Source organism: Biomphalaria glabrata, chromosome 9 (genome assembly GCF_947242115.1).
Source record: "Biomphalaria glabrata chromosome 9, xgBioGlab47.1, whole genome shotgun sequence".
Lineage (NCBI taxonomy): Eukaryota > Metazoa > Mollusca > Gastropoda > Planorbidae > Biomphalaria > Biomphalaria glabrata.
This window is the reverse complement of record NC_074719.1, coordinates 12,621,244-12,648,192: the sequence shown is the minus strand read 5'-3', so window position 1 is coordinate 12,648,192 and position 26,949 is coordinate 12,621,244. Positions and strand designations below refer to the sequence as shown.

General features: G+C 37.3%; 1 protein-coding gene across 1 annotated transcript; it reads left to right on the top strand.

Annotated features, from left to right (window-relative positions):
• Positions 1-1,508: 1,508 nt before the first annotated feature.
• On the top strand, positions 1,509-26,649 carry LOC106074027 (uncharacterized). Its single transcript, XM_056041206.1, has 7 exons — positions 1,509-2,795; positions 10,984-11,165; positions 15,279-15,387; positions 15,526-15,640; positions 16,277-16,558; positions 23,729-24,006; positions 25,209-26,649. The coding sequence occupies exons 1-7, from the start codon at positions 1,650-1,652 to the stop codon at positions 25,872-25,874; spliced, it is 2,778 nt and encodes a 925-aa protein (XP_055897181.1). The 5' UTR covers positions 1,509-1,649; the 3' UTR covers positions 25,875-26,649.
• The last annotated feature ends 300 nt before the right edge of the window (positions 26,650-26,949 follow it).

The following is a 26,949-nucleotide window of genomic DNA, read 5'->3' as shown; positions in this document are numbered from 1 at the left end:
CAATTTATGTGAATCCATTCATTTATAGCATAGCGAAAAATCTGACACACAAATAGAACTGAGAACTCAAATTTAAAACAAAAGCGATCGCTACATCTCTTGTCACTATTTGTTTACAGTCTATAAAGTCGCATCTTTTGTCGCTTAGGTAGTCATGGGTTAATACAAGTCATGCACAACTTTCCCATTTTTTAAAAATGCTACTGGTGAAAGAGGGTTAAAAGGCGGGACTTTACTTTTTATTAAATTTTAACAGGTAGATGTTTAGGTGTTACTAGCTATAGACGCTTTGTATAAATACTTGACTATTCTCATTGCGACTTTAAAAAAATTTAAACATCACTTTTGTGTGGTCCATCATATTTTTTACACTTTACATAAACACAGAGAGAGGGAGAGAGAGAGAGAGAGATAGAGAGAATGAGAGAGAGAATGAGAGAGAGAAAGAGAGATGGAGGGAGAGACAGAAATAGACTGGTCTAGAGAACGAGAACATATATAGAGAGGGAGGAAGAGACAGAGAGAAACACACACACACACAGAGAAAGAGACGATGAGAGATACAAAGAGAGTGAAAAAAAAGACAGACAGAGAGACTGGCATAGAGATAGACACACAGATTGACAGAAAAATAAAAGACTAATTGAGAGGGAGAGAGTGAGAAAGAGAGAGAGAGAGAGAAATATATATATAGAGAGACGTTTCTCTATTTCGAAGTCATTCTTAATGGGGATATTTCAATTTTTATCGAAAGTTTACGGAATACGGAGTGAATTAATTGTGTACGTTAGTCCGGTCCAGTGAAGCCTGTGGGTTCTTATTTTAAAAGCTCTATCTTAGTTCAATTAAGTACTGCCCACTGTTTACTATTTCTATGTATAAAAGTCTCTACCAACAGATCAGACATATGTTTTCAGTACCAACAGATCAGACATATGTTTTCTGTACAAACAGATCAGACCTATGTTTTCTGTACAAACAGATCAGACCTATATTTTCCGTAAAACTAATGAAGTCCACCTCAGGTACAAGGACAACTAGTAGTCTCCCTTCCCACGTTAGTGTGACAAGTCAATATTATTTTACTTCTGACACGCTTGCTCTGCGACCCTTCACTCTCCAGCAGACGGCGTAAATGTAAGATCACGTGACGATCTACCAAAAAAAAAATACAGGTGGGGGGGGGAGCCTCTATGAAGGTAAGGGGAGAGGTGCATGGAACCGTGTCGGAGGGTCGTGCTTAACATATATATCAACAAAAAAAAGTCGGTATTGACCACTGAAGTGGATGACCACTGGTCAGTGTATGTTTATGTGTGTACTGACGTAATGGAGGAAACTACGCCCTGATATCAACTTGTGTTTTATTCTTAATTGTACATAACAGTGGTATTTATATTTCAATTGTAAAGTGGTATTTATATTTCAATTGTAAAGTGGTATTTATATTTCTATTGCATGATGGATATTAACATTTCTAAGAAAATGATTATTTAATGTGGAGATATTTCATTAACTTTTCTTCATTGGACTATTAGTGAAGTTTGTTTGATTCAGCTCTAAGAGATTTTTAAAAGCTTTTTTACGAAGACATCCGACTGAGTAGAAACGTCTAAATTCATCTCTTGGTGTACATCTCAAGCCTGATAATGGCAAAGAGATTTCTTACGGAATCTTCCAGCGCGTCGGAAAATGTGCAGGATTGCGGGGGATATCAGCGAAATTGGAATTTTCCCTCTTCGGCAAGTAGCCCATGCAACGGCGGCAGTGATATCTCTCTTGAAGACTTTGACAGCTACAGATTGACTGGCATACCAGCAGACTGCCCAAATTTAACTCTGGAGCAATTTATCCGAACGACGCCATCATTTCTTAAACTAAGTCAAAACAAAATGTCCTGCTTAAGGGGAAGTTCAAGTTGTAGCCAAACTCGTAGTTGCAAGTCTAAAGTAAAAGAACAGAATAGCTTGGAAAATTATAGGAGTTCGCGGCGTAATGTTAAACCAATAGTATACAATCGAACAGCTACTCAACCTGAACGACTACAAGATATCTCATCGATCGCAAAGAGTCCGGATTTTTACGCAAAGTCTTCTTATCAATATCTCCCTACATGCTACACCAGCATCCATCGGGATCCTTCTGGTTACTATAGTAACGTGCAAACAAACCCTTACGGAGGAAATTACTCGTTGAAACAAGCAGACATGCCCATGGAGTCCGACAACAAGTCGACTGATGAAGCTGAAGCGATGCTGAGTGAGTCCAGTCTGGTCAGTGAGTCTGCCAGTAACGTGAGTGACGCAGAGAGAATGGGCTGTGACACGAGTAAGAGTAGCGAAGGCGCATCATCTCCCAGTAATGACCGAGACGTCAGCGACGGGTTCGAAGCCACAGGCGACGATTCTGGCATTCAAGACACGGATATTGTCTTCAAGTCGGAGGTTTCCGACAGCGAGTCTCTAGGAAAATACCAGAGCTGTCTATTGGAGGATGAAGGGCTGATTATCGGGCCTCCAATTTTATTTATGGGTCACACTGACTCACCCCCGTATCGATCTTTGGATGCGCTGTCCAAACACAAAAACACAATTTTCTACTGTGTTGCATGTGTAAAAGCATCTCCAGGATGTCAGAGCATCAAGGAAGAAACAGACAATCTTCGGAACGACCAGATTAGTCCTGCTGTCCATGACACAGACCAAAGTGAGCAGATGCAGGTGTGTGAAAGTGGCCAAGGATGTGAGCAGCATTGCCAGGAACAGAGTCTACTCACACTCACAGTTAACGAGAAGGTAAGTACATTGAGTGTAAATTAATTAGTGGAATGAGGAACAAACGCTGACTTAGTCTAAAGGCTGTAGAAAAGATAAATGACATCTGTATGTTGAGGTAAACGGCTGGTATATTTGGCTATATATGTTGCATACATGAATATATAGATTCTAGGATAGATACAAATCTGTATAAGGAATATAGTAGTTATGTAAAAATACAAATATTTCCCCCCTCACCTTAACACAAACACCACACACACATTTATATATATATATATGGGTCCGGGTTCGAACCCTGCCCACCGCCTAGAGCCTAGCTATAGTGTAAATCTTCATTGAACTTCGCCTCTCTCTACTTCTAAACAAAAAATGTAACAAAATATGATAAAATTTTATTGATACATTTCTGTATGAATCATCCGTCTACACTATTATTTTTATTTTTGTAGTCTGGTACAATTTTGAACACGTTATTTCTTTCACTTACCATTCTGGTATCAAGTTGAGAACCTATGCAATCATCTTGTGCACCTAACAAAACATGAATCATTTTTAAAAATTAACCAAATTAGTCAAATAATTACTGGTAATTAGTTATATCGTTTTGTATTGAAATAGGGAAATAACTTCTACATTATTGAGATGTATAGTTGTAAATGTGCAGTTCTTCCCATTAGATAACTTTTTTTTTTTTTTAGTTTTCTGTTTTCCCTCTTGCTTCCATTTTACGTCATCACTTCCTTAGTCTAGAGTCTAGATGGACATTTTGTTTTAAACTCCAGTCATTACTCTTTGATAAATATTGGGGAATAAATTCAAAGCAAAAAAAAAAAGAATCTTTTCTTTATCAATTAGTTTGAAGAGTTTAATGAGGCTTGGTTTACTTTGAAGACTCTAAAATTGTAAATCTTTTTTTTTGAGTTAGTGAACAGTTTAAAATTGAATGTAACATTAGTACATTTTATGTCGCTGTTACATTTGGTACAATTACTGTGGAGCCATTGAAGAAGTTAGATGAAAGAGTTCATGAACTCAATTCAAAAGGCGTTTGTGATATTAGTAAATGTACATGTACTGTTTTATAGACATGTACTGTTTTATAGACATGTACTGTTTTTTTAGACATGTACTGTTTTATAGACATGTACTGTTTTATAGACATGCACTGTTTTATAGACATGCACTGTTTTATAGACATGTACTGTTTTATAGACATGTACTGTTTTATAGACATGTACTGTTTTATAGACATGTACTGTTTTATAGACATGCACTGTTTTATAGACATGCACTGTTTTATAGACATGTACTGTTTTATAGACATGTACTGTTTTATAGACATGTACTGTTTTATAGACATGTACTGTTTTATAGACATGTACTGTTTTATAGACATGCACTGTTTTATAGACATGTACTGTTTTATAGACATGTACTGTTTTATAGACATGTACTGTTTTATAGACATGTACTGTTTTATAGACATGCACTGTTTTATAGACATGTACTGTTTTATAGACATGTACTGTTTTATAGACATGTACTGTTTTATAGACATGCACTGTTTTATAGACATGTACTGTTTTATAGACATGCACTGTTTTATAGACATGCACTGTTTTATAGACATGCACTGTTTTATAGACATGTACTGTTTTATAGAGATGTACTGTTTTATAGACATGTACTGTTTTATAGACTTGTACTGTTTTATAGACATGTACTGTTTTACAGACATGTATTGTTTTACAGACATGTACTGTTTTATAGACTTGTACTGTTTTATAGACATGTATTGTTTTATAGACATGTACTGTTTTATAGACATGCACTGTTTTATAGACATGTACTGTTTTATAGACATGTACTGTTTTATAGACATGCACTGTTTTATAGACATGTACTGTTTTAAAGCATCGCTTGTCTAACAACTCTAAAAAAAAACAAAAAAAAACAACTTGTGACTGAGTACTAGAAACTGTTTGACTGTTGAACCGCCTAAAAGCAGAACTGAAACCTCGTTCACTTACCCGTCCCCCCCCTTCCCCCAAATAATGTCCATAATAAGACCCATAACTCATACCATAGGATAATAGGATAGGACAGCAAGGGGAATGGAGTCCATTATATCACCCCTCTCCATTTTACCATATTGCTTTTCATTCTTTATCTTTATTTATTTTTTTTGCTTATTTTTTTTTCTTTTAATATTTAAAAATAAATAAAAAGTGAAATGAAACATATACAGATCTAGTAGATAACTAGGTCTGTAATAATGTGACGTACAAATCTCTGAAACAATTTTGAGCATCGGAGAATTGAATAGTCTAAACAATGTGTTTTTATTACTTCAGTGTTCCACTTCTGCTGTGTTAGGTCTCAATGGGGTAACTAGTGACCAGTCTATATTTTATGAAGTTCAACTTGCTGGAACACATTTCAAAAGTTGTGGACAGCGTGTTACAATTAACATTTAATTCAATGTTCGCCTTAAAAGTTCGCACCGCCCAGGCCACAAAGAGTGACAGACTTCAATGCGGCATGAGTTCCATATGGGATCAAGTTGCGTGGACACTGCCGTAGCTCACAAAGTGACCAGCTACGTGTGGTCACTTCCATGCCCTGACCACAATGAGATATTAACGAGCCATTGTCTGTTGTGCTGTGCTGACCTATGTCTGGTCAACGCCCCCCTTTGTACGTACGAGTGTACGGAGCGATCCATAGCGACCCGCGGGGAGTTTATGCCTTATCCAAACATAATAGTCACTTAATTTTCTATGAGATGAAAGAATTGTCACAACTTTGAGATTTGAATTGAACTTGACTTGCCCTAGCGCTCCCTTTCTTTCTGCACCCCAACCTCCCCTAGCGACCAGGCGATGACCAGTGGGCGACGAGACCTCCCTTCAGCCTCCGTGGAAAATCTGAATAATTCACTAATTAATACATGGCAGGGGCTTGTTACAGGCCCGGTGACATCACTAATAGTATTAGTCTTTGATTTCTTTCACATTCTTGTCACCTTCAGAAAAAAAAAAACACTTTTTTTTTTTGGAGAATTGACTTTAGATTTTAATCTTTGCGCTTTGGTGAAATTCTTTCAACACATTTTTGTGTATTTGTGTTCGTTTTAAGTGGTTCTAATTAGCCTTTGTTTTGTACGAGCGTCGGTCTACAAGTGAACAATTTCTTCGTTATGTTATGTACAGTCTTTTGTGTTGTACTTTCATTTAAAAAAAAATAGTCACCAGGGACGGATCGCCCTCCCCCCTCACCACACCACGCTGGATGAGGTTTAAGGACTTGAATCGCTTACTGATCTTATCATATCTTATAAAATACAGACATTAATTAAAAAAAAAAGAAGGTGGTTACGTCCTACACGTCATGCATTTAGTCATGCATGTTAACCAATGACCTAAATTCTGCCAAGTCCTTGGTTTTCCTGGCTAGCTCAGGCAATCCATTCCATGCTCTAATAGCACTAGGGAAGAAGGAGTATTTGTACAAATTTGTCCTAGTATATGGGATGTACAGTGTATGCTCATCTTTTGCCTCTCTCTGAGTATTTTATTAGTTTTTTTTTTGTATTTGAAGATTATGGTTCAGTGTTTTATGAATAAAACGATGATACGATGAAAGACAGACACTCCGCCTTGAGACCTCGCGTGATTTTAACGCTGCCTACACTGCGTTGATACACTTATTTATTTTATTATTATTATTATTTATTTTTGTACCGGCTCTCAAAGACTATGCGAGGGGGGGGGAAAGGGGCCGCAACTCGTTTAACTTTAATGTTATCTATCCGCTTTTGACCTGGAAGGAGCTGCTAAAGAATATATCACACATGCTAGAGTTCTTGGTCTTTATGCTTCAGGGTGTTTGACTTACGTTCACTGGCTTGATTGATAGTTACCTTCCAGACTGGCCAAGTCAATAGCATTAACCAATAGAGCATTACAAATATACAAGTAAAAAACAACAACGCTTATATGTCTTAAGATTTTAAATTGAGCAGTATGTCTTGGTCTCCTTGGGTTGAGAATGCTGATTTATTTGTTTAGAATGTTAGCTTTAGTTTTATTATGTGCTTCTTCTTCTTTCGATAGAACTTCTTCTATTGTTTAATTCTCTTTGATTTCATGTATGACTTTCTATTTTTATTGCTATCCATAGAGATAACGCTATTTATGTGTTCACTTTGCAGTTTCTTTCGGAATTTCGGACTAAGTGTTGAATTATAAGATATTCTTAGTTTCTTTAATTTAAAAAAGGCATTTTCTTTCTGTTAGCAAAGTTTCTTTAATTTGCGATTAAGCCCATATTCATTTATTTTGTCAATAAAAAGATCATTTAAAAAAATCCTTCAGTTGGAAATTTTTTTTTTTCTTATTTATTGTACATTATATAAACATATTATTGCTCTTCAATTAAAATAGTTTAATTAATTAATAGAACGTAATTGTAATATAAGGACCATAGAACCTCGTGATGATTTAGAAGAAACCTGAATTAAATTTTTTTTTTCGTTATAAACTTTTTTTTTATTACGTATAATTGACAAACATTTAAAAAAAAACTTTCTTCTAAAATTCAAGGTACGTCTAATTACAGCGTCAACAAAAGTCACACAAAGTGTATGTTACTGTGTGTGATGTATGTAGACTATATAGTAGCTCAGTGTTTCACAACCCCGGAGACAATAGGCAGGACAGCTTGACACTCCTTAAGTCCCTACTGTTTAGGACACAACCAAACTGATGTCTGAACATCTCTAACTGTCAATCTCCGCTCTCCAGATAAACACGTCGCTGTTCAAGAAACGATCCCTGGTTTTCAATGAAAACAGTAACCTCCTGTGTGCAATCAGGCGTGTAGACGTCGCGCGCATGCCCCACTTCCCTACCTTCTATTCGATATACACGCTATGGAAATACAAAGTATGTCTGTCTATCAGTTTTATGGTTATTTGGTAGGTGGACAACAGAGACATCTACATGGTCAAGTCTCGGGTACACAGTTTCTTATTGACCGTTTTATGGCTTAGTTCCGTCATGTGTTTTGGGACTGACAGAGTTATGGCCCGTTCAAGTGTCAGAGTTATAGCCCTTGTTGCTCTCGATCTGTTTTGATAATACATAAAGGTCAGTGAGCCACAATGAAAGAGCTCAAAAACACTGACTGTTTGTCAACAGTCGGACTCTATAAAGAAAACAGTACACTTGTAATTTAACTTTACCAATAGAAGACAACAGATATATTAATGAATAGTTGTGATATTACATGTTGATATTAATCGTGATGTATACCATCACTCCACTGTCAATGCTGTTGTTGTTTGACTTCAAATGTTGCATCCTTTAAGGCCACACTATTTCATGCCCCATTCCTTCTTTTATTCTGCATTTGACTCGGAGTTAGCTCTAGCACCAACACTAACGCTAACACTTATTCTAATACTAACGCTATATTACCATTGGTCATTAATCTTTGTGAGTTGTCTCTCATCATATCAATTCACGTTCGTTTTTAGTTCAAAAGTTGGTCAATTCATTAAACTTGTGCTCGCTTAGTACTGCAGCTTTTGTAGAATATTTTTTTTCGTACTAAGGTGTCCACATCATTGTCCAGAAATAGTTTGGGAGAATTTTTGGTCAGGAGGCGGGCGGCGAGGGTGGGTAGAGGTGGAGGGGAATTGTCATATAGAGTACACGTAACTAAAACAAAATTGAGGCTATAACTTACTTTCAGATATACATACTTTACATAGTAAAACTACATTTACATATATGATGAAATATAAATATTTTCTCAAAATCTCAGCTCTCGACTGACTCTATAAAAGTAGTTTATCCCATTCATAACAAGATATCAATAAATTAAAAAATAAATCCATATTGTTAAAAAAGTACTTGACAGGTGGCGTCTCTGATGTTTTAACTTGTCTCTACTCAGAGTGAATGCCCCTTGTTGACGACATATGTCAGAGATTGCCGCTAACAGTCGATTAGCCAATCAAAAAAACGGGTTCGTTAGTCGCACACTCGAGTTCACGACAGCGGTAAAATTCATTGATTTGAAAGATAATACACCACCATGTTCATCTACTGGCGAGTTGTTCCACTTGCTGAACTTACAGACAGGGGCGGACTGGGTGTCAAAATCGGCCCGGGCCTTTCTATACCATTCGGCACACAAGTTCTATATCATATGATGGGCCTCCAATTCTAGGTCTAGCTGTCCTCGAAATCATGCTGACAGTGACCTCTATATCTTTATAAGAAATAAAAACCTTATGTTACTTTTGAATCGCTTAGTATGTAGGCCCTAAAAGGAGGAAGCCAATTAGTGGCACTGTCTACGGATGAAGGTTATTGCATTATTTCGGAAAATGTTCAATTAAACTAGTAAGCTATTACACTGTAGAGTCTGTGAAATATTTCTTTTCAAACATTACGTTCAGAGGGGCCTTTCTAGAAGAGTAGTATAAAACCTTTAACAATTTGATATGTACCATAGTGGCATACATGTAGTCCTTCGGTGGCCCTACCGGCCCATTTGGGTACAGGCCCACCGGGCATTTGCCTGATTGCCCATATAGTCAGTCCGCCCCTGCTTATAGATAGCACAGTGGCGTCACTAGGATGGGTGTCACCGGGTGAGGTCAGCTCAGGGTGTCACCCCCGCCCCCCCCCCCCCACACCGCCCCCTTAAAAAATAAATGTATTTTTGTGTGTGTGTCTGTTGAGCCATAATATACATACTTTATAATTAACTATACTAATTGATTGTTAAAATGAGTGTCAATTAATTGTAAAATTCAGTTGTTACAATTAGTCTATAGTTCAATTTTGCAACAATGCAACCTTAAGTAAATTACAATGTTTTTTTCTTTTCTGGATTTGAAAACGTATCAATCGAATTCATTTTTAATCAATTTGCCCGTTGTGGAAGTGACGTCTGTTCTATTGTCGAACGTGTTATGCTTTTGGTAAAGACAAAGTTGAATTAGCCACCAGTTTGTCAATAGTTTAAAGGTAGGCCTACTCTTATGTATCTTTGGCTTTCTAGTGCACCTTTCCATTAAAAAAAGATAAAGCAAATATAGATACAATAAAAAAAAACATCTGGCAATAAATCTTGAGCTGCGCATCTAAAAGCTATAATTTTAAAACAAAAAAAAAAAATGTCTATTCTACCAAAAATTGTAGGCAAGAAGCAATTTCTGGAAAAAAATGTTGACCACATAAATCTAGTAAATAGCTTCTCTGTTGCTTCTTAACATTTCCTATACTCCTTTATGGCTCCAGACATTGAAGCTGCATTTGTATATTCCTGGTCTCGACATGTCATAAAGTCACGCTCACTCCTTTCTAGACATTTTAAGATATTAAGTAGATCTCACCAGCTTTTTTCTCCCTTAAAATATTATAACTTATGAATCTGATCTGCACTATGTCAGTTGTGCTGTCAAACAAAATACAAAGGTACTTATTGTAATTCTGACTCTTATCTTTTACGCGATTTTCTAAAACATTCATAATTATTTCAACATTGTAAATACACTTTCGGTTATGGGTTTTATTCACACATTTCCATTCTCTTATGGAAATTCTATATTTAATAAAGACTGGTCGTTAATATGGCCACGAAATGTCAAATATTCTGCTTGTATAGAAACAGTCTGTGCAATATATCCTGCCATTGTTTTTCTTCTTTACATCAGTCATAGCAACGACTTCCTTGTCAATTGTATCTGCACCGCAAAATTCCAATAAAACCATGTTTTTTTTTGCTTTACGGGCCGAATATGGTCCTCTGACCGTAGGTCGGAGTTGTGGATCTTTGTCACTTGTATGAACAGTTCAAAAAGAATATAAAGCAGACCTTGCTATTCTCTAGCTGTTTGGGAGGTATCAACGAAAGTAGATTAGAAAATAAATCAATAAATATTCTTTCATATTCTCCAACAAAATCTATTCATGATGATACCAATGGTTCATACAGTCTCAGTGTATTTGAAATAAGAGCTTGAAATACGATGGCCCCTCAGGGTCAGCCTACGAGTTTGTATGTAACAATTAAAAAAAATGCTTTTATCTAACATTATATGTCTCTTCTCCAATTATCTCCTGATTCCCTGGACTGATGATTGTGTTCTGGCTGCTTATTAACATTTCAATGTCTTTCTCTTTCCTAGGACAGTCACCTCTGCTTCGGCTGCCACAAGCCGGTGTTTGATCGCTACGTGCTACATGTGAAGGACCACGGCTACTGGCACGCGGACTGTCTCAAGTGTAGCAATTGTCAGGACAATCTGAGCACACAGAAGACGTGCTACGTCAAAAATGAACAAGTCTTTTGTAGAAATGACTACAATATGTAAGTCTTTTTAGAAAGCTAATATCATCTAACTCTGTCTGTCTGTCTATTTGGTAAAAGGTTGGTACACATTATTTTTCCTACATCCTATCTCGGATCAAGATGAGATTTTATTTTACTCAATACTTTACAAAACAAGAATCAATTAAAAAAAAAATTAACCAATAAGTTAATTAGCTATTGGTAATTAATTATTTTGTTTGGTCTCTAATAAGGTAAATAAATTGTACTTGACTGATGTGGTGGTATAAGCTCAATTAGTCCCCTTTACTGGTCGCCGCTAATAAGTTTGAAACTAACAATAGATAACTATTAAGCCATCTATTTTCCAAAGCAAAGCACTAGCACAGTGGTTAGTGTGTCGGCTTGAGAAGGCTTGAGCCCTTAGTTTGAATTCAGGTCGTTCGCTTTTTTTTTTTACAAATGCATTTGAAAAACGATTATGGTAGCATTCATCCAGATACCCACTTCTTTCTCCTCTCACTCCTTTCGCAACGGGTCCGAACAAACGATAAGATCAATAGCGTAGTGAGAAATCTAAAATCATGAAATAGCGCTTAAATAAAAACAATTTTTAAAAAATATTTCTAATCCCACAGATTTATTATTGTTAGTTTAGATCTAATTACAAATGTAATTGATACAACTACTCTTAGTATTAAGTAGGTTTTTGAATAGAAAAGTTATTCCTTATATGTTCTCATGTTTTTAAACTCCATGCTTCTCAACACACCAAACCATCTTGTCTTGTTTTCGCATTGATAACTTTCAGTCAGAGAAACTGAGAAGTGCGTTAAGAGCTGGTCTTACACTGCATTATTTTTTTTTTTTGCTATTGAAGTGGTGGGGGGATGTTGATGGTTTTGTTATTGAGTTGTAGCTCCATACAATCTGTGTCCAGCTTCATCTTGAAGGCCTAACACACAAATCATGACAAAGGCTCGAAACAAACAAAATAAATTCAAAATTTCGTAACGAATTATTTACAGCTTTGAAAAATATATTATAAAAATACAAGGGAAGTAACAAGATGTTTAATGACTTTTAAAGTTAATTTCTCAACTCATTGAAAACTTCATACTTTTGCCATAACTCTCGTGGGTTAGTCTCTCGTCTTCCTAATGCAGTCACTTTTATCTACACATCTGTATCCATTCTACTTACGCCAGTCACTAGAGAGAGAGAGAGAGAGAGAGAGAGAGAGAGAGAGAGTGAGAGAGTGAGAGAGAAAGAGAGAGCGAGAGAGTAAGAGAGAGAGTGAGAGAGAGAGAGAGAGTGAGAGAGAGAGAGATAGTGAGAGGCTTGAGCACTTAGCAGAAAAACCAAAATGTGCGGGGTGTGCGTGTGTACCAAATTGCGTGTGAGTTTTGAGAGAGTAGAAGACTCTAGATATAAGAAACTTTAGATAGAATACTTTAATAATAGTTAGAGAATCCTTTATTTGAAGTATCTTTGTTAAACACTTAAACAAGCGAAAAAAAAAATGAAATAAAATCACTTCAAAAAATAAAACGCGAAAGCATAAACACCCTGGCAATTAATTTCACATTACCAGGAAATAATGTTCATGAAATTATACCATCTATCTTCTATGCAATGTAGACCTACTGTTTTGTTAGGTGACGTAAACAGGACTTGATTTAGACTTGTTCAAAATGTACATTTTTATTTAACGAAAGTGCTGATACTGCAGTGTGTATGACTTAGTCGGGGAAATGGAATAATTTTGAAGTTTGTTCTTATTCTAAAGGTACTAAAAGTAGCATATAGGCATATAGGTTATATCAGTTTGAAAGTAGTCATTTTTCTATTTCTATAAAGTTCTTTCTTTCTTTTCATTAGATCTATATTCATTATCATTAATTATTCATTATTATCTTTTCTATCATACTATTAAAGAAGCATTCATTATACCCAGCCTATGTATTATTCATAAACTTGATTACTTTGTAATATCAAAAAGCGTCAGCGAGTATAGCACGGACTGCCGTCAATCATCAATTATCTCGTACATTTAGATTTTAATTTTTGTATGATAAAAATATTTTATCAATATATTCATATTTCCCTCGTCAACTTAAAACAACAAATATTTTTTTTAAATGTAGGTAGAGACAAGGTTTTTGTTTCTTATACTATTAACAAAAGTTTTCTTGGTCGCTTCTAGACATGGAAATAAAAGAGAGGGGTTGGGGTTAACGGTAAATTAAAAAACCTGCATCGGCTAATTCGTTTCGCCGTTTCCCGTCTGCGGGCCAGGCGAGTCCTACAAGACCGGTTCAAACATCACTAATCAAAGGGTCTCTGAGGATAATTATACGGCACCCGACTTGAGTGGGTCGATAACGCCTCTCGAGCCCTGGGCTGTGGGATGAGAAATGGGGCGGGGGGGGGGGGCAGTGTCCATCAATAGTAGTAAAAAAGGGGGGGGGGAAATCAGCGGGGTCTAGAGCCAGGGAAAGATAACTGTATTGTCTGCACAATATGTTGTATGCTAAAAGAGACGTCACTTTGTATGATAATTTATTCTGGCCTCGTCAGCAGCGAGTTGTCCGCCCATCGAGGATGCTCAACCACCCCCCCCCACCCCATCAAAAACCTAAAAAAAAAACATCATGATGTAAAAATAAGAAATAAAATATGTAAAGAAAGTTTAAAGGTTGAAAAACTTTGACAGAAACAGGGGAAAAAAATATGAAACCTAAAATTATTTTTCATAAGAAAAATTAAAGGCGCCAAACAAATGAGACTGTTTAGACGGCAACGGCAACTCTCAATTTCGACACTAAAACAACTAATTCTGTTTGTACTTTAGACAGCACTATATTCATCGTAGTGAAAATTAAAATATGAACAAGATTACACAAAGAGTTTCTGTTTTCACACAAACTCAGATGCGGACCTCTGTTCGCTTAGTAATGCTGGTAAAGAGTCAGGTTTCAATATTCTATGCACGAATATCAGAGGCTATGAAGTACAAGCTATCAACTGATAAAAATCCTGCCCCCCCCCCCCCCCCCCCAATGCATAAGGGAATTTTGCGGGACGAAAAATGTTGCTGTCTGCCGACGTGACTGTATTGTTTGTCTGGCTAATGTTATACCATTATTGAATTGTTTATCAATATAACTATTCAATGTACTGAGTGTTATGGTGGTGGGGTTACCTTGGGACGTGTTGATAGCCTCTAACGGTTCACTTTTATCTGAACACGTGGGAATGTCTAGCAGACGTTCATAGATCTCTATGATTTCTTAAATATTTTTTTAAAGAAAAACTATTTAGGATGATTGATATGTTTTATTGATGATATACTGCTTATTTCTTAAAGAATTTAGTTTTTATTTTTTTCAATTTTAATAGTCAATTTTTTTAAAAGTATGATTTTTCCATTGAAATGTGTATAAATCTTATTGGGTAAGAAATTCGCACTTTTATCGTTTAATCTTTCTATATTTAGATCCAGATGCAAATAATCTCTTTATTGTTTCTAGTCGTTTTTTTCTGGTAGAGATCGGTTGTCCAGTACTTTTAAAGAGAACATAGTTTCAACAAATTAAACCCAGGAAAACCCATTTCGCGTATTTTATATACTGCATACAGAATCGTAAGCTACTTGATTGATCTAACGTTAATTTTTCGGTGCTCAAGATTGGCTCTAGTATTTGCATACTGGGGATATCACAAGGTCTTCTGAACTATGAAGACAAGTAGCCTACTGGACAACTGCGTGGCTGATGGTCGTGTTTCCACTAGAAAATTCCAGAATCAGGCATAGGCAAACTAGGCAGCCGCAAAGGGCCTCTGATTAGTGAAGGCCTCGCACAGAAATAAAAACAATGTTATTGTTGGAGCGCATAATTGCGTCATTTTATTTTTTCGCGTTTTTTTAAAAAATATTGTTCTATTTCAATATAGCTCATCTTCACGTCCTTTTTCTATACACCGGAAACGCCAAAAAAAAAACAACTAGTTATCTAAAGCTTATCCGCCATGTATGAAAACATACAGTCAATGTTCGATCACAATAAAAAATATAAACAATATTTCTATGTCCTTGGAATGTCATATTTCTATAAATGATTGCTTATTTTGATACTTCCTCGCCCTCAGACTGTTTGGCTTGTCGTGTGTCAAATGTTCGTTGCAGTTTAAAAAGGAACAGGACTGGATGCGAGTAGCTGGCCAGCACAGATACCACATCGCTTGTTTCCTCTGTAAGGTAAGGGTAACATTGCAATCGGAGATATACACATAAAAATATGTATAGACTTATTAACCACTTTTAGATAGAACTAAAAGAATTTAACTCTAAGCATTATAATTACTCATTTTTTCATGTAAACAATTTAAAATTTAGATCTGTAAGCGCCAACTTGGCAACAATGAGAAATATCATCTAGTGAATGGTACAGACATCTACTGTACAAACCATTACAGAGATATGGTGAACGGAGACAACTCGGGCAAGTATTTTCTTAATTTCTAGGCAAAGCTTAGCCATGTAGTGTAGAGATGCCCTAACTACGGCCCGCGGGCAATATTCGGTCCTTCGAAACGTCTGCCAACAATGCTTTAACAAGTCACAATCAATCTGTTCTTTTGGTTCTGACGATTTTTTGTTGTTATTAGAGCATGTTGCTGGGTTAAGTCTCTAATTAAAATGCATAAATAGATAAACACATGGATACACGTTGGACTTAATTATCATCTCTATTAACTCTATCTCTCCGTGATTAGTTTCGTGTTCAGAAGGGATTATTCATTTTCCCCATTTGTAGTTCACCAGCCTGTTAAACCTTAGTAACGTTTTTCATTTAATCAGACAATGTTATAATTGTTTGAGATAAATGCATGCCCTTTTCATAAAACACCAATTAAAGTTTAGGAACCAAAAATTTCAGTTTATTTAATGGCGGTCAAATCAACGATGGTATCGTCAATCAGGAGAGTAAGAGTTAATGGATAGTCTGTAATTTTAAAAAAAATAAGATACAAGATTTTATAATTATAGATGACTAGAGACTACTGCATTTTTTAAACATAAGCTCTACTAAGACAACTGATCTCTGCTTATAAATTAATCAGTGTATATATCATCTGTCTAACAGATGGCCAGCAGCCACCAAAGAAAGCCAAGAGAAACAGAACCTCCTACACAGAAACGCAAATAAAATTCTTACAGGACAGATTCCTCCGGGACAGCAACCCTGACGGAGGAGAGCTGGAAAAGATTGCTAAACACATTGGTCTGAAGAAGCGCGTCGTCCAAGTCTGGTTCCAAAACAACCGAGCAAGGCTGAAAAAATCGGCCAACAATAACAAGGGAAGCAACCAAGAGAATAAAAACCCGTCAACAAGTAATGGGATTACCGGCCCTGGCAGTATGCATGGTAAATTTTCTTATTTATTAATTCTTTTTCGTAATATTTTTCGTCAGTAAACTAGAGTAACTAGAGAGGTTCGCTTTGGGCTAGTGAAGAGCCTGGAATCTGTTACAAGTGAAGGTATATGGTCGCCTATACAAAGGCTCGGGACAATAAGCGTAATGCGAAAGTACGTTTCTGGAGACAACTACATTGCAATAAGCCGCACCACTGATTGTGGACTTTTGGGCCTTTAAGGCCTGCGCGGCGGTGCAACGTAGGTTAGCTTTCCTGGAACTTGAAAGTCTTAGTAGGCAGCAACGTATCCTGCTTCGAACAAGGGAGACCAGCACGCAACCAGTGCTCTCCCCTCTCTTGGAGACTATTCTTTACAAGACCAAGTAAAGGTGCCCTTTTAGATCTTAAGATCTATGGGGCACATGATATATGTTTCTTGGCCGGCACAACGGCCAAACGTTCGTACACTCAGCCATACCTATTTCTTAAATGACTGACACTTGAAAAGCATTTAGATTGAAGAGTCGTATTAGCCTGTGCAGGTCAATTATCACTTTGAAAATACTCAGCTGGAGGCTATACAGTATTTCATAGAACTAGTCTATAAAATAACTAGCCGCAACAGACTTGAATATAGGATGTCTCTGAAAGTCGTCTGAAGGCCGAGAACAGATATAGACGGCGAAAAGAGAACCTAAATCGAGCATCGGCGGACAACGGCTGTGCCTAAGCCAGATGTGGCAAAATATGTAGGCCGCAGATGGGACTACGTAGCCAAGGATTGTTAAAGTGCCTGAAGTATTTGAACTTATAATAAATTAAAAGTCAATCAAGAGAAATTGTCGGAAACAGAACTCTACAAATTCTGATTCTACCAGACATGATTGTCACCTTGGCGATAAGGAAATAGTGTCCCCGGTCTCAAGGGAGACAATCAAAAATTTTCAAGAAAGGGAGAGTTTATAATTTTATGACATTAACCTTGTTCTATCCCAAGAACGCTTGCTGCAGTTGTAATCCACAAACATACCAAAAGTATTGGAATATATGTCGGTGGCATATCACTTTTTGTTCAATTTTTTTCTACATACATTCATCTATATTTTCATTAGTACAAAAAAAAAAAAAGAGAATATTTGACTTTAGTAAAAACTTTCAACATGTATGTAAATTGTCTTAAGCATCAATTTCTGGCTCATGCTGTCATCATTTTCTACACCTTTGCTGCAGTGTACTTGATGTCCATGATGGAAATCATGAATTGTGCTTTTGAAACTAGTCCTTCACAAAATTTTGTTTTTATTAAATATTCTTTGAATTATTATTGATATAAAATAAAAAAAAGAGGTGAATGAAATAACCCAAAAAAGAGGCTAAAGCCCCAAAAAGAGGTGAATGAAATACCACAAAAAAAAAGAGGCCTACGGCCTAAGGATTCCTATGATGAAAAAGCTAAAAATGAATAGCACAAATGCTGAGGTTTCCTAAAAAAAATATAAACAAAAATTATACATTTAATAAGTTCTCGCTAGAATCTGCTAGAATGACTAATGAACGCCAATAGTCTTATTGTGATTTCGTATAAGTAGATATTGTACACCATTAGTGCACTGGCAATATCTATCTGACACTTCTAATTTCTGCTGACAGCTGCACTGGCAATATCTATCTGACACTTCTAATTTCTGCTGACAGCTGCACTGGCAATATCTATCTGACACTTCTAATTTCTGCTGACAGCTGCAATGAAGCCACAGAGAATCGTTTACATTAGACTTTTTTGTTTTGCGTGATACGGTCTGTGAAACATGTTTTTGAAATGAAGTTCTTGTTGATGCTCCATCGTTGGCTTATAAAATCCTACCACTAGTACAACTGAACGGATGTAGGCGTATTCAATTCTTAGTGAAATAAACTTAAACCAGCTTTCTTTTAGACAAATCTTTAGTTAAAATTTTATTTATAAATATACATAGAGTCAACTTACAATGAGATATAGTAGTAACGAAGATGAAATAATAATTCAAGCGGAATCCAACTCACTACAAATACAGGTCTTTACTGGTTCGAGTCCATAGTTAGTTTCCTTTTCAACTATTACACCAGTGGCTTTTATTAACATGAATTATGACAGAACCCCCCCCCCCCCTCGTGGTTTCATCAGAAACTCTTCAGCCTATACAACCAAAAACATCCGCTCTACATTTTACCTGGTCACAGGTACATGACCTATATAACACGTCTGCAAAAAGACTGCCTCCAAACGTGCGATTTGATTTTGCTAATAAGAAGACATTTCAATAAATCACCGCTAACGTGATTCTTTTCAACCATCTCAAGTAAGAACTGTCCATTTTCTCTTAACATACATCGTTCTGTTGGCAACTCTTTCGTGATCCAATCAAAAGGTCCGTGACAAGGTTATCAGACGATCACGTTCATTACAGAAGAACTGGTGCTGTCTGATCTTTGAATGACCCTGGCATAATGGTCACGTGTTGACTCTCTCTTTATTGGACGTAATTTAACCTGCATTTTTTTTTACTAGTACGAATTTGGCGCTGTAGACGCCAGAAGTAAGCATGTCTTGATGCAGGAAAACTCTACAATATCTCTTCCCAGCACTACTTACTTAAATCTTCTTTGCTAGCATTGCTAACTTAAACTTACTTTCCCAGCAGTGCTTACTTAAACTTACTTTCCCAGCACTGCTTACTTAAACTTACTTTCCCAGCAGTGCTTACTTAAACTTACTTTCCCAGCACTGCTTACTTTCCCAGCACTGCTTACTGTAACTGTAATATACTAAGTCAATTCATAACCTTAGAAACAAGGCTTTATTTCAATAAAACACGACTGATACACACAATAACACAGTACAGACTGGTCACGATTCACAGACTACGATAATGCGAACACGATTACAAATACTAGCACGATTACAAGCACGGGTAACACACAAGTTCATTTAACGATCACTCCATTCACCCCTCCTTTATTTCTTTCTGGGTCTTAGGTTATAACCATGCGTATGAAGGGAAGGATCCGGAGGTATCTCTGGCGTAGACTTTTCTCCTTGCAAGTCGTAACTGTCCTGTACGGGACTCGAGTCAATATTGGCCTCTGGCATTGGGTGGCTCCCCTGTGAGTCACTGATGACTTCTGGCTGGTTGTACATCATTGGGGTGGGACTCTGTGAATTACTGATAGTTTCAGGCCCGTAGCGACTCCCTGGTGAGAGATCCAAAGAGTCACCGACCTCTTGAGGCAGAATACCGTTCTCTGGTTCGAAATAGTCGTTCGTGGAACTTTCCTTTGGCGCCAGGTGCCTAAGCGACACTGTCTCCTCCCGGCCGTTTGGAAATCGTATATGGCCGTACTGTGGGTTGCAGCTAATAAGTTCAACCTCTTGTACCAATGGGTCAAATTTTGAAGATCTTGCAGGGGATTTTAGTAATACTTTGCCTGGGTTCTGTAGCCAAGTAGGCAAGGATGTTCCCGTTGGCGATCTTCTGTTGAATTTGAAGATCCGTTCGTGTGGAGTTTCATTAGTAGAAGTACACAGTAATGATCGAATTGAGTGAAGTGCCTGGGGCAACACAGATTCCCACTGTGATAGTTCCAACTTCCCTGAGTCCAATGCTAATAAAATAGCCTGCCACAATGTTTTATTCAGCTTTTCTATTTGCCCATTTCCTTTGGCATTATAGGGCGTTGTCCTGCTAGTGGCTATGCCCTTAGAATGTAGATATTCTGTAGTTTCTGTGGATATAAATGATGTGCCACGATCAGAGTGGATGTAACTGGGTGTTCCAAAGAGGAAAAATAACTGGTCGAAGCACTTTATTACTGTCTTAGATGTCATATCAGGACAGGGAAAAGCGAATGGAAACCGCGAATATTCGTCAATCATTGTTAACAAATACTTGTTGCGAGTAGCTGATGGCAAAGGACCTTTAAAGTCAACACTTATTCTTTCAAACGGCTGTGTGGCCTTGATGAGCGTACCTGCAAATTCCTTATAGAATTGCGGTTTAATTCTATTGCAGGTTCTGCATTGTTGAATGGTCTGTCTGACCTCTTCAACCGAGAAGGGTAAGTTCTTTGACCTGACATAATGTAGAAGTCTAGTGACACCTGGATGACACAGGTAGTCATGGTACGTCTTCAGGCTACTTTGTTTCGTCATGGTTGCACAGTGCCCTCTAGACAAGGTGTCTGCTGCTGTGTTGGCGTTCCCAGGTCTATACTGTATATCAAACTTGAAGCTTGCTAGTTCCAATTTCCACCTTTGTATCTTATCGTTTTTAATTTTCTTGTCATGAGTGTCTTTAAATATGTATGAAATAGACCGCTGGTCCGTAATAAGGGTAAAATGATTGCCACACAAATAATGCTTCCATTTGCGTATGGCTTCAATTATTGCAGTGGCTTCTTTCTCTATGGCAGATTGATGCCTTTCAGTAGGTGAAAGAGTTCTAGAGAAGAATGCAATAGGTCTTCCCTCCTGATTTAAAGTGGCAGCTACTGCGATGTCAGAAGCGTCAGTTTCCACAATTAGAGGATGGTCATACTTTATGGTGAAAATTGCTGCTTTCTGCAATTCTTCTTTCAAGTCTTCCAACATTGGCCAGACATTTGCTTGCAACTTGCAAACAAGAAGTCGATCAAAGTCTTGATCAATTTGTACACAAGCTGAGAGTGATGGCCAGAGATTGTCAGTTCCGAGCTGTCAGTGCTGACAAAAATGAAGAGGACGCCATTCGCGATGCCTTTGTTAGCGGCATGCGTTCGAGTGTAATTAGACAGAGGCTACTTGAGAAAAGATCCCTTGACTTGAAAATGGCTTTAGATATTGCCAAGACTCTCGACATGGCCCAAAAAGAAATCCAATGTTTCCATGTAACTGAAGCATTAGTTGAACTAGGATCAGCATCCAGTCTATTGGGACGCAAAAACTTGTCCATTTAAGAATGGTTGTATTGAAATAAATTGTAATATACTAAGTCAATTCATAACCTTAGAAACAAGGCTTTATTTCAATAAAACACGACTGATACACACAATAACACAGTACAGACTGGTCACGATTCACAGACTACGATAATGCGAACACGATTACAAATACTAGCACGATTACAAGCACGGGTAACACACAAGTTCATTTAACGATCACTCCACTTTCCCAGCACTGCTAACTTAAACTTACTTTCCCAGCAGTGCTTACTTAAACTTACTTTCCCAGCACTGCTTACTTAAACTTACTTTCCCAGCAGTGCTTACTTAAACTTACTTTCCCAGCACTGCTAACTTAAACTTACTTTCCCAGCACTGCTTACTTTAACTTACTTTCCCAGCACTGCTAACTTAAACTTACTTTCCCAGCACTGCTTACTTAAACTTACTTTCCCAGCACTGCTTACTTTAACTTACTTTCCCAGCACTGCTTACTTTAACTTACTTTCCCAGCACTGCTTACTTAAACTTACTTTCCCAGCACTGCTCACTTAAACTTACTTTCCCAGCACTACTTACTTTAACTTACTTACCTAGCACTACTTACTTTAACTTACTTTCCTTGCACTGCTTACTTAAACTTACTTTCCCAGCACTGCTTACTTTAATTTACTTTTCCCAGCACTGCTTATATAACTTACTTTCCTAGCACTGCTTACTTTAATTTACTTTTCCCAGCACTGCTTATATAACTTACTTTACTAGCACTGCTTACTTTAATTTACTTTTCCCAGCACTGCTTATATAACTTACTTTCGTAGCACTGCTTACTTAAACTTACTTTCCCAGCACTGCTTACTTTAATTTACTTTTCCCAGCACTGCTTATATAACTTACTTTCCTAGCACCGCTTACTTTAATTTACTTTTCCCAGCACTGCTTATATAACTTACTTTCCTAGCACTGCTTACTTTAATTTACTTTTCCCAGCACTGCTTATATAACTTACTTTCCTAGCACTGCTTACTTTAATTTACTTTTCCCAGCACTGCTTATATAACTTACTTTCCTAGCACTGCTTACTTTAATTTACTTTTCCCAGCACTGCTTATATAACTTACTTTCCTAGCACTGCTTACTTTAACCTTTTAGACCTGCGAACTTTTAAGTGTTTGTGTGCTGTGGACGCCAAGAGAACGAATTTAAGAAGCTTAGAACTCAGGAAAAACACTTTGCGTAAAATGCGGGGATAGCGGGGATAGCTTTTTGCGCTCCCCCAGCCCAACTTGCCCCACTTGTCAATGGGGCTGACACATGTAAAAATTTGAGAAACGCTGACGACCCATTTATTCAAACACAAAGATACGACCGGATTTATCTAATAAAAAAACAAGGTTACAGAGTTTGTGTGGAAACACAAACTCAAAATCGGTCCCCGAAGTGGTTCACCCAGGCAGGTAAAAAGGCAGGTTTAAATATTTTCAGAAAGAATATCGGAATGAAATTTTATCAAATGCAAATGACAGAGAATAATTGAGAAAGAAGGTTGACAGATCTTGTGTGGTGCCCCAACGGTCCAGCAGACTAAGGGATAGGTGAAACTGAATGTGAAGTTAGATGTGAACCTGGCCTAACAGATGTCTTATAATAATTATCTAATTGATCTGATTGTTTTGTAAAGGGTCTATCATTCAAAGCCTCAAGAATAAAAAATTCCGTAAAAAAAATCCTTTACTTTAGTGTTCCATTGTAACATTTTTTCTTTTAAATATAGTACTCAGTATGACAGAACTTACTTAAGCTAGCAATACAATTGTAAGCATTTTTTTTTTTAAAATCTAAAACCGTTTGCATAAACATGTTATGAATATTGTACATTTGTATTTCCTTTGCCTCTATGTTTGTAACTATTAATAGTGACTAGTTGTAAAAATGGTGTATTTTTATGAAAAAAACTGCTTGCATAATTGATTTTAAAAGTTAGATTTTCCGCTTTCAGAAAAGAAAAATATACTATGTCGTATTTTCACTATCTTTTCTAGTTTACGAGCTCTAAAAAGGACGGACGGACGGACAGACGGACCACACAAAACTAATAGCGTCTTTTCCACTATCGGGAGACGCTAAAACCGTGATCTAGACACTATGGATGATCTGGTGATTATAAATATTTTGTTGGTAACTTCATTTTGTTGCTTATTTTCTTTGTATTCTATCCTTCAGACTTCCAGAGCATCGACTGGGATAACAGCATGGAGCCCAAATCTCTAGATGAGCAGTCTTACAGCAACTCTCCGACTCACTCACACACCAGGCCTGGTTCCACACACTTCTTGGACTCGGGCTACAGCATGGCGTCAGGGCTATCCTCCTCCATCACCACCCCGTTGATGTGTATGCCTCCTGGACACGGTGCTACCTCCACCCTGGGGAACGGACCTTCATCTCTAGGGGAAGGGAGTGGCAGTGGGGGGAGTAACTGTGAGACTCCTCGTGACCAGGTGAGTGACTATCGGAAGATAGACAATTGAACAGTGACTATTAGAAGATAGATAATTAAACAATGACTATTAGAAGATTGACAATTGGCCATTAAATACTAGAAGCTTGACCATTTAACAATCAACTAAAACCAAATTATTGCCTCACCTTTTCAGTAAGCACCAGTAGCATTAAATCTCACCTCTTCCTGTGGTCCGCCTGGACCATCAGCCAGTTTCTTCCTGGGCGAGTCTCTCCAACTGTCTAGCCCCTCAGCGTATGTTTCCAAATCGTGTCGGGATGTATTTCTGGCAGCCCCTCTTTCTATTTTTTTTTTTGGGGGGTGTACTAGGTGTATGTGATAGTTTGTAGTACTGTACTAGATGTAGGCTTGCGAATGGACTTGCCTATTCATCTACAGCTGTTCTGAAGGAGAGTATCTACTTCAACGGGCTGCTGCTTTGTTCTTTGCCACCGTTCCTCATTCGGACTCGTGTGTGGCCAGAGGATCACGAGAATATTTCTCAAACAGGTTTTCATGAACACATATTTACTGGTTCATTTGCATTCCTTTTTTTAAGCACCAATCTAGGCTACTTGTAGTTATTGGTTGGATTGCCTCCCTTTTTTAATTTAAAAGTTTCATTGGTTATCTCCCATCTTTCCACTGTTTGGATTGAAAGAATTACAGTTAATGATTTAGATAGCAATCTATGAAAAACTCGTTTCTATACTTTTAGGAGAAAGAAACAGAGACATGAATGGAGTGCAGATTAAATAATATTTTGTTGGCAACTTCGTTTATTTCACTAATTTGTCGTTGTGATCTGTAGTCAAACGCACAAACTGAATGAAACTTTCCTCGGCCGCTGCTGGGAAGCAGGTCATGTCCCACAGGACATGCGTGACGCAAATATAATCACAATATATCAGAACAAAGGAGATGGGAGCGGCTGCAACACTTATAGGGTTATCTCTCACCGTAGCACAGTTGGCAAAATAAATGATATAAGAACAATAAAATATGCATGCTTGAAAGAACACATCTCGAATCTTTTTTTTCGCAAACAAAAATTGCACGTGGCTTATTAATATAATATATGATTTCCTCTATGATCATATACCTAATAGATATAGTATTTATATGTTTCAAATACTAGATACCAAATGATGGTTTAAACTGTGACAGTAAAATACTCAATTTTTCTAATAATTGTTTCAGGAAAGCCCCCAGTTTTCTGACCTCTCAACTCCAGTCCTCACTGCAGCGGGAGACAGCAGTACGGAGGATCTCCCAGCATCCAGTTATCACGATTTCTCCAGCCTTGGTTGCCCTGGCGGATCAGGGACTCGTCACATCCCTCTGCTCTCGGCGTTGAAAAGCACAGTGATGGGGGCCGGGCTAGACAAGTTTACGGACTCGCTGGCTCTCCGCGGTGAAACACAGGATCCTCCACAATCATCTGGGAGGCTTTTCCACGACGGCGCCCTCTCCAGGCCATTGCATCACTCGGAATCTGCGTTCAGTTCCTCCCACCTGGGTCTCTACGCTGGCTTCTACAATAGCAATATCTACCACAGTCGCGAGTCGTTGCTAGGAGACCCTGCTGTTGGCGCGGAGGGATTTCTGCGACACAGGGATCCTCAAAATATGTCTTACTTGGGCGCAAATCAAAATTCTATGTTTGGACATGACCCGACTTCCGGTCCACTTAGGGGTCAGGATAGCCCACAGTTTCCACAGTTGTTTAATTACTTGAGTGGCTACGGTAGATCGTCGTGCCCTAGTCCGCCGCTGCCCAGAAGTCAAGGTCAGTTTCTCAACACAAATGTAGGATGCAGAAATAAAGGAACTTCTTTCTTTAATGACACATCAGATTCGGTCTAAGATTTGGTCGAAATCTGTTAGACTCTGGACAAGTCAAATTTGGTCACTCACTGGGCACATCAGATTCGGTCTAAATGAGTTACACACTGGACGCATCAGATTCGGTCTAAGTGCGTTACCCACTGGACAGACACATAAGTACGGTCTAAATGCTTCACCCACAGGACTCATCAGATTTGGTCTTTATGTGTTAGCTACTGGACACATCAGATTTGGTCTTTATATGTTAGCTACTGGTCACATCAGATTCGGCCTAAGTGCGTTACCCACTGCACACATCAGGTTTGATCTTAATGTGTTAGCTAATGAACATGGTGACAGCACAAGATCACAGTAGGAATATTATTGACTTCTGTGTGTCATTGTTATATTCAGGCATAATAACCAAATATCGAACATTACGAGTTTATTAGCATTGAACTCAGTTTAAAGAATAGAAAACGAATCTCATACGAACGCTGGTTATCTCCCTTCGATTCTCTTAATTTAGTAATAAAATATTTGTTTCTGAATCTATACTAATCTATTGGCATATTTGTACATATCTCTATATACTATTTAAAATTTTGTTATATATTATGTTTTATTTTGTGTATGATTGTATAAAAACATTTTATTTACAATGCATATTCTATGTTTAATGTAAAATGTGTCTACATCAAAGTCAGTCGCATATCCATAATGTCAACATTTCACATTCTGTTCGTAGTTACATTAGAATAAATCACAATAAACATGCAGGACAGCTTCTGTTATTATTGTAGATATTTTCAATCAATGTTTTAGAAATATACAGCGTTTTTCTGACATTTGTACACATAAAATGAAATTTACTTAAGGTTAAAATTTGAATCTTTTATTATATACGGGACTGGGGCCAGGGAGCACACTTCTTATGAAAGACTTACAATATTTCAAAAGCTTTAATAAAGTTTCACTTATGAATGAAAATAATTATATCTAAAAACATTCGATATGTTAGACACAAAAAAATTAAAGTTCTTGTAAATTTAATTTCATTTTCCTTTTTTTAAAAAAAAAAAAATTTAATATGTATATTTTAGTTTAAAAGTGA

Excerpts from the sequence above, each read along its gene's own strand:
- LOC106074027 (XM_056041206.1), top strand. The coding sequence starts at position 1,650 with ATGGCAAAGAGATTTCTTACGGAATCTTCCAGCGCGTCGGAAAATGTG. Across the intron at positions 11,166-15,278 it reads TGTAGAAATGACTACAATAT|ACTGTTTGGCTTGTCGTGTG; the intron begins GTAAGTCTTTTT and ends CCTCGCCCTCAG. Across the intron at positions 24,007-25,208 it reads GTGAGACTCCTCGTGACCAG|GAAAGCCCCCAGTTTTCTGA; the intron begins GTGAGTGACTAT and ends TAATTGTTTCAG.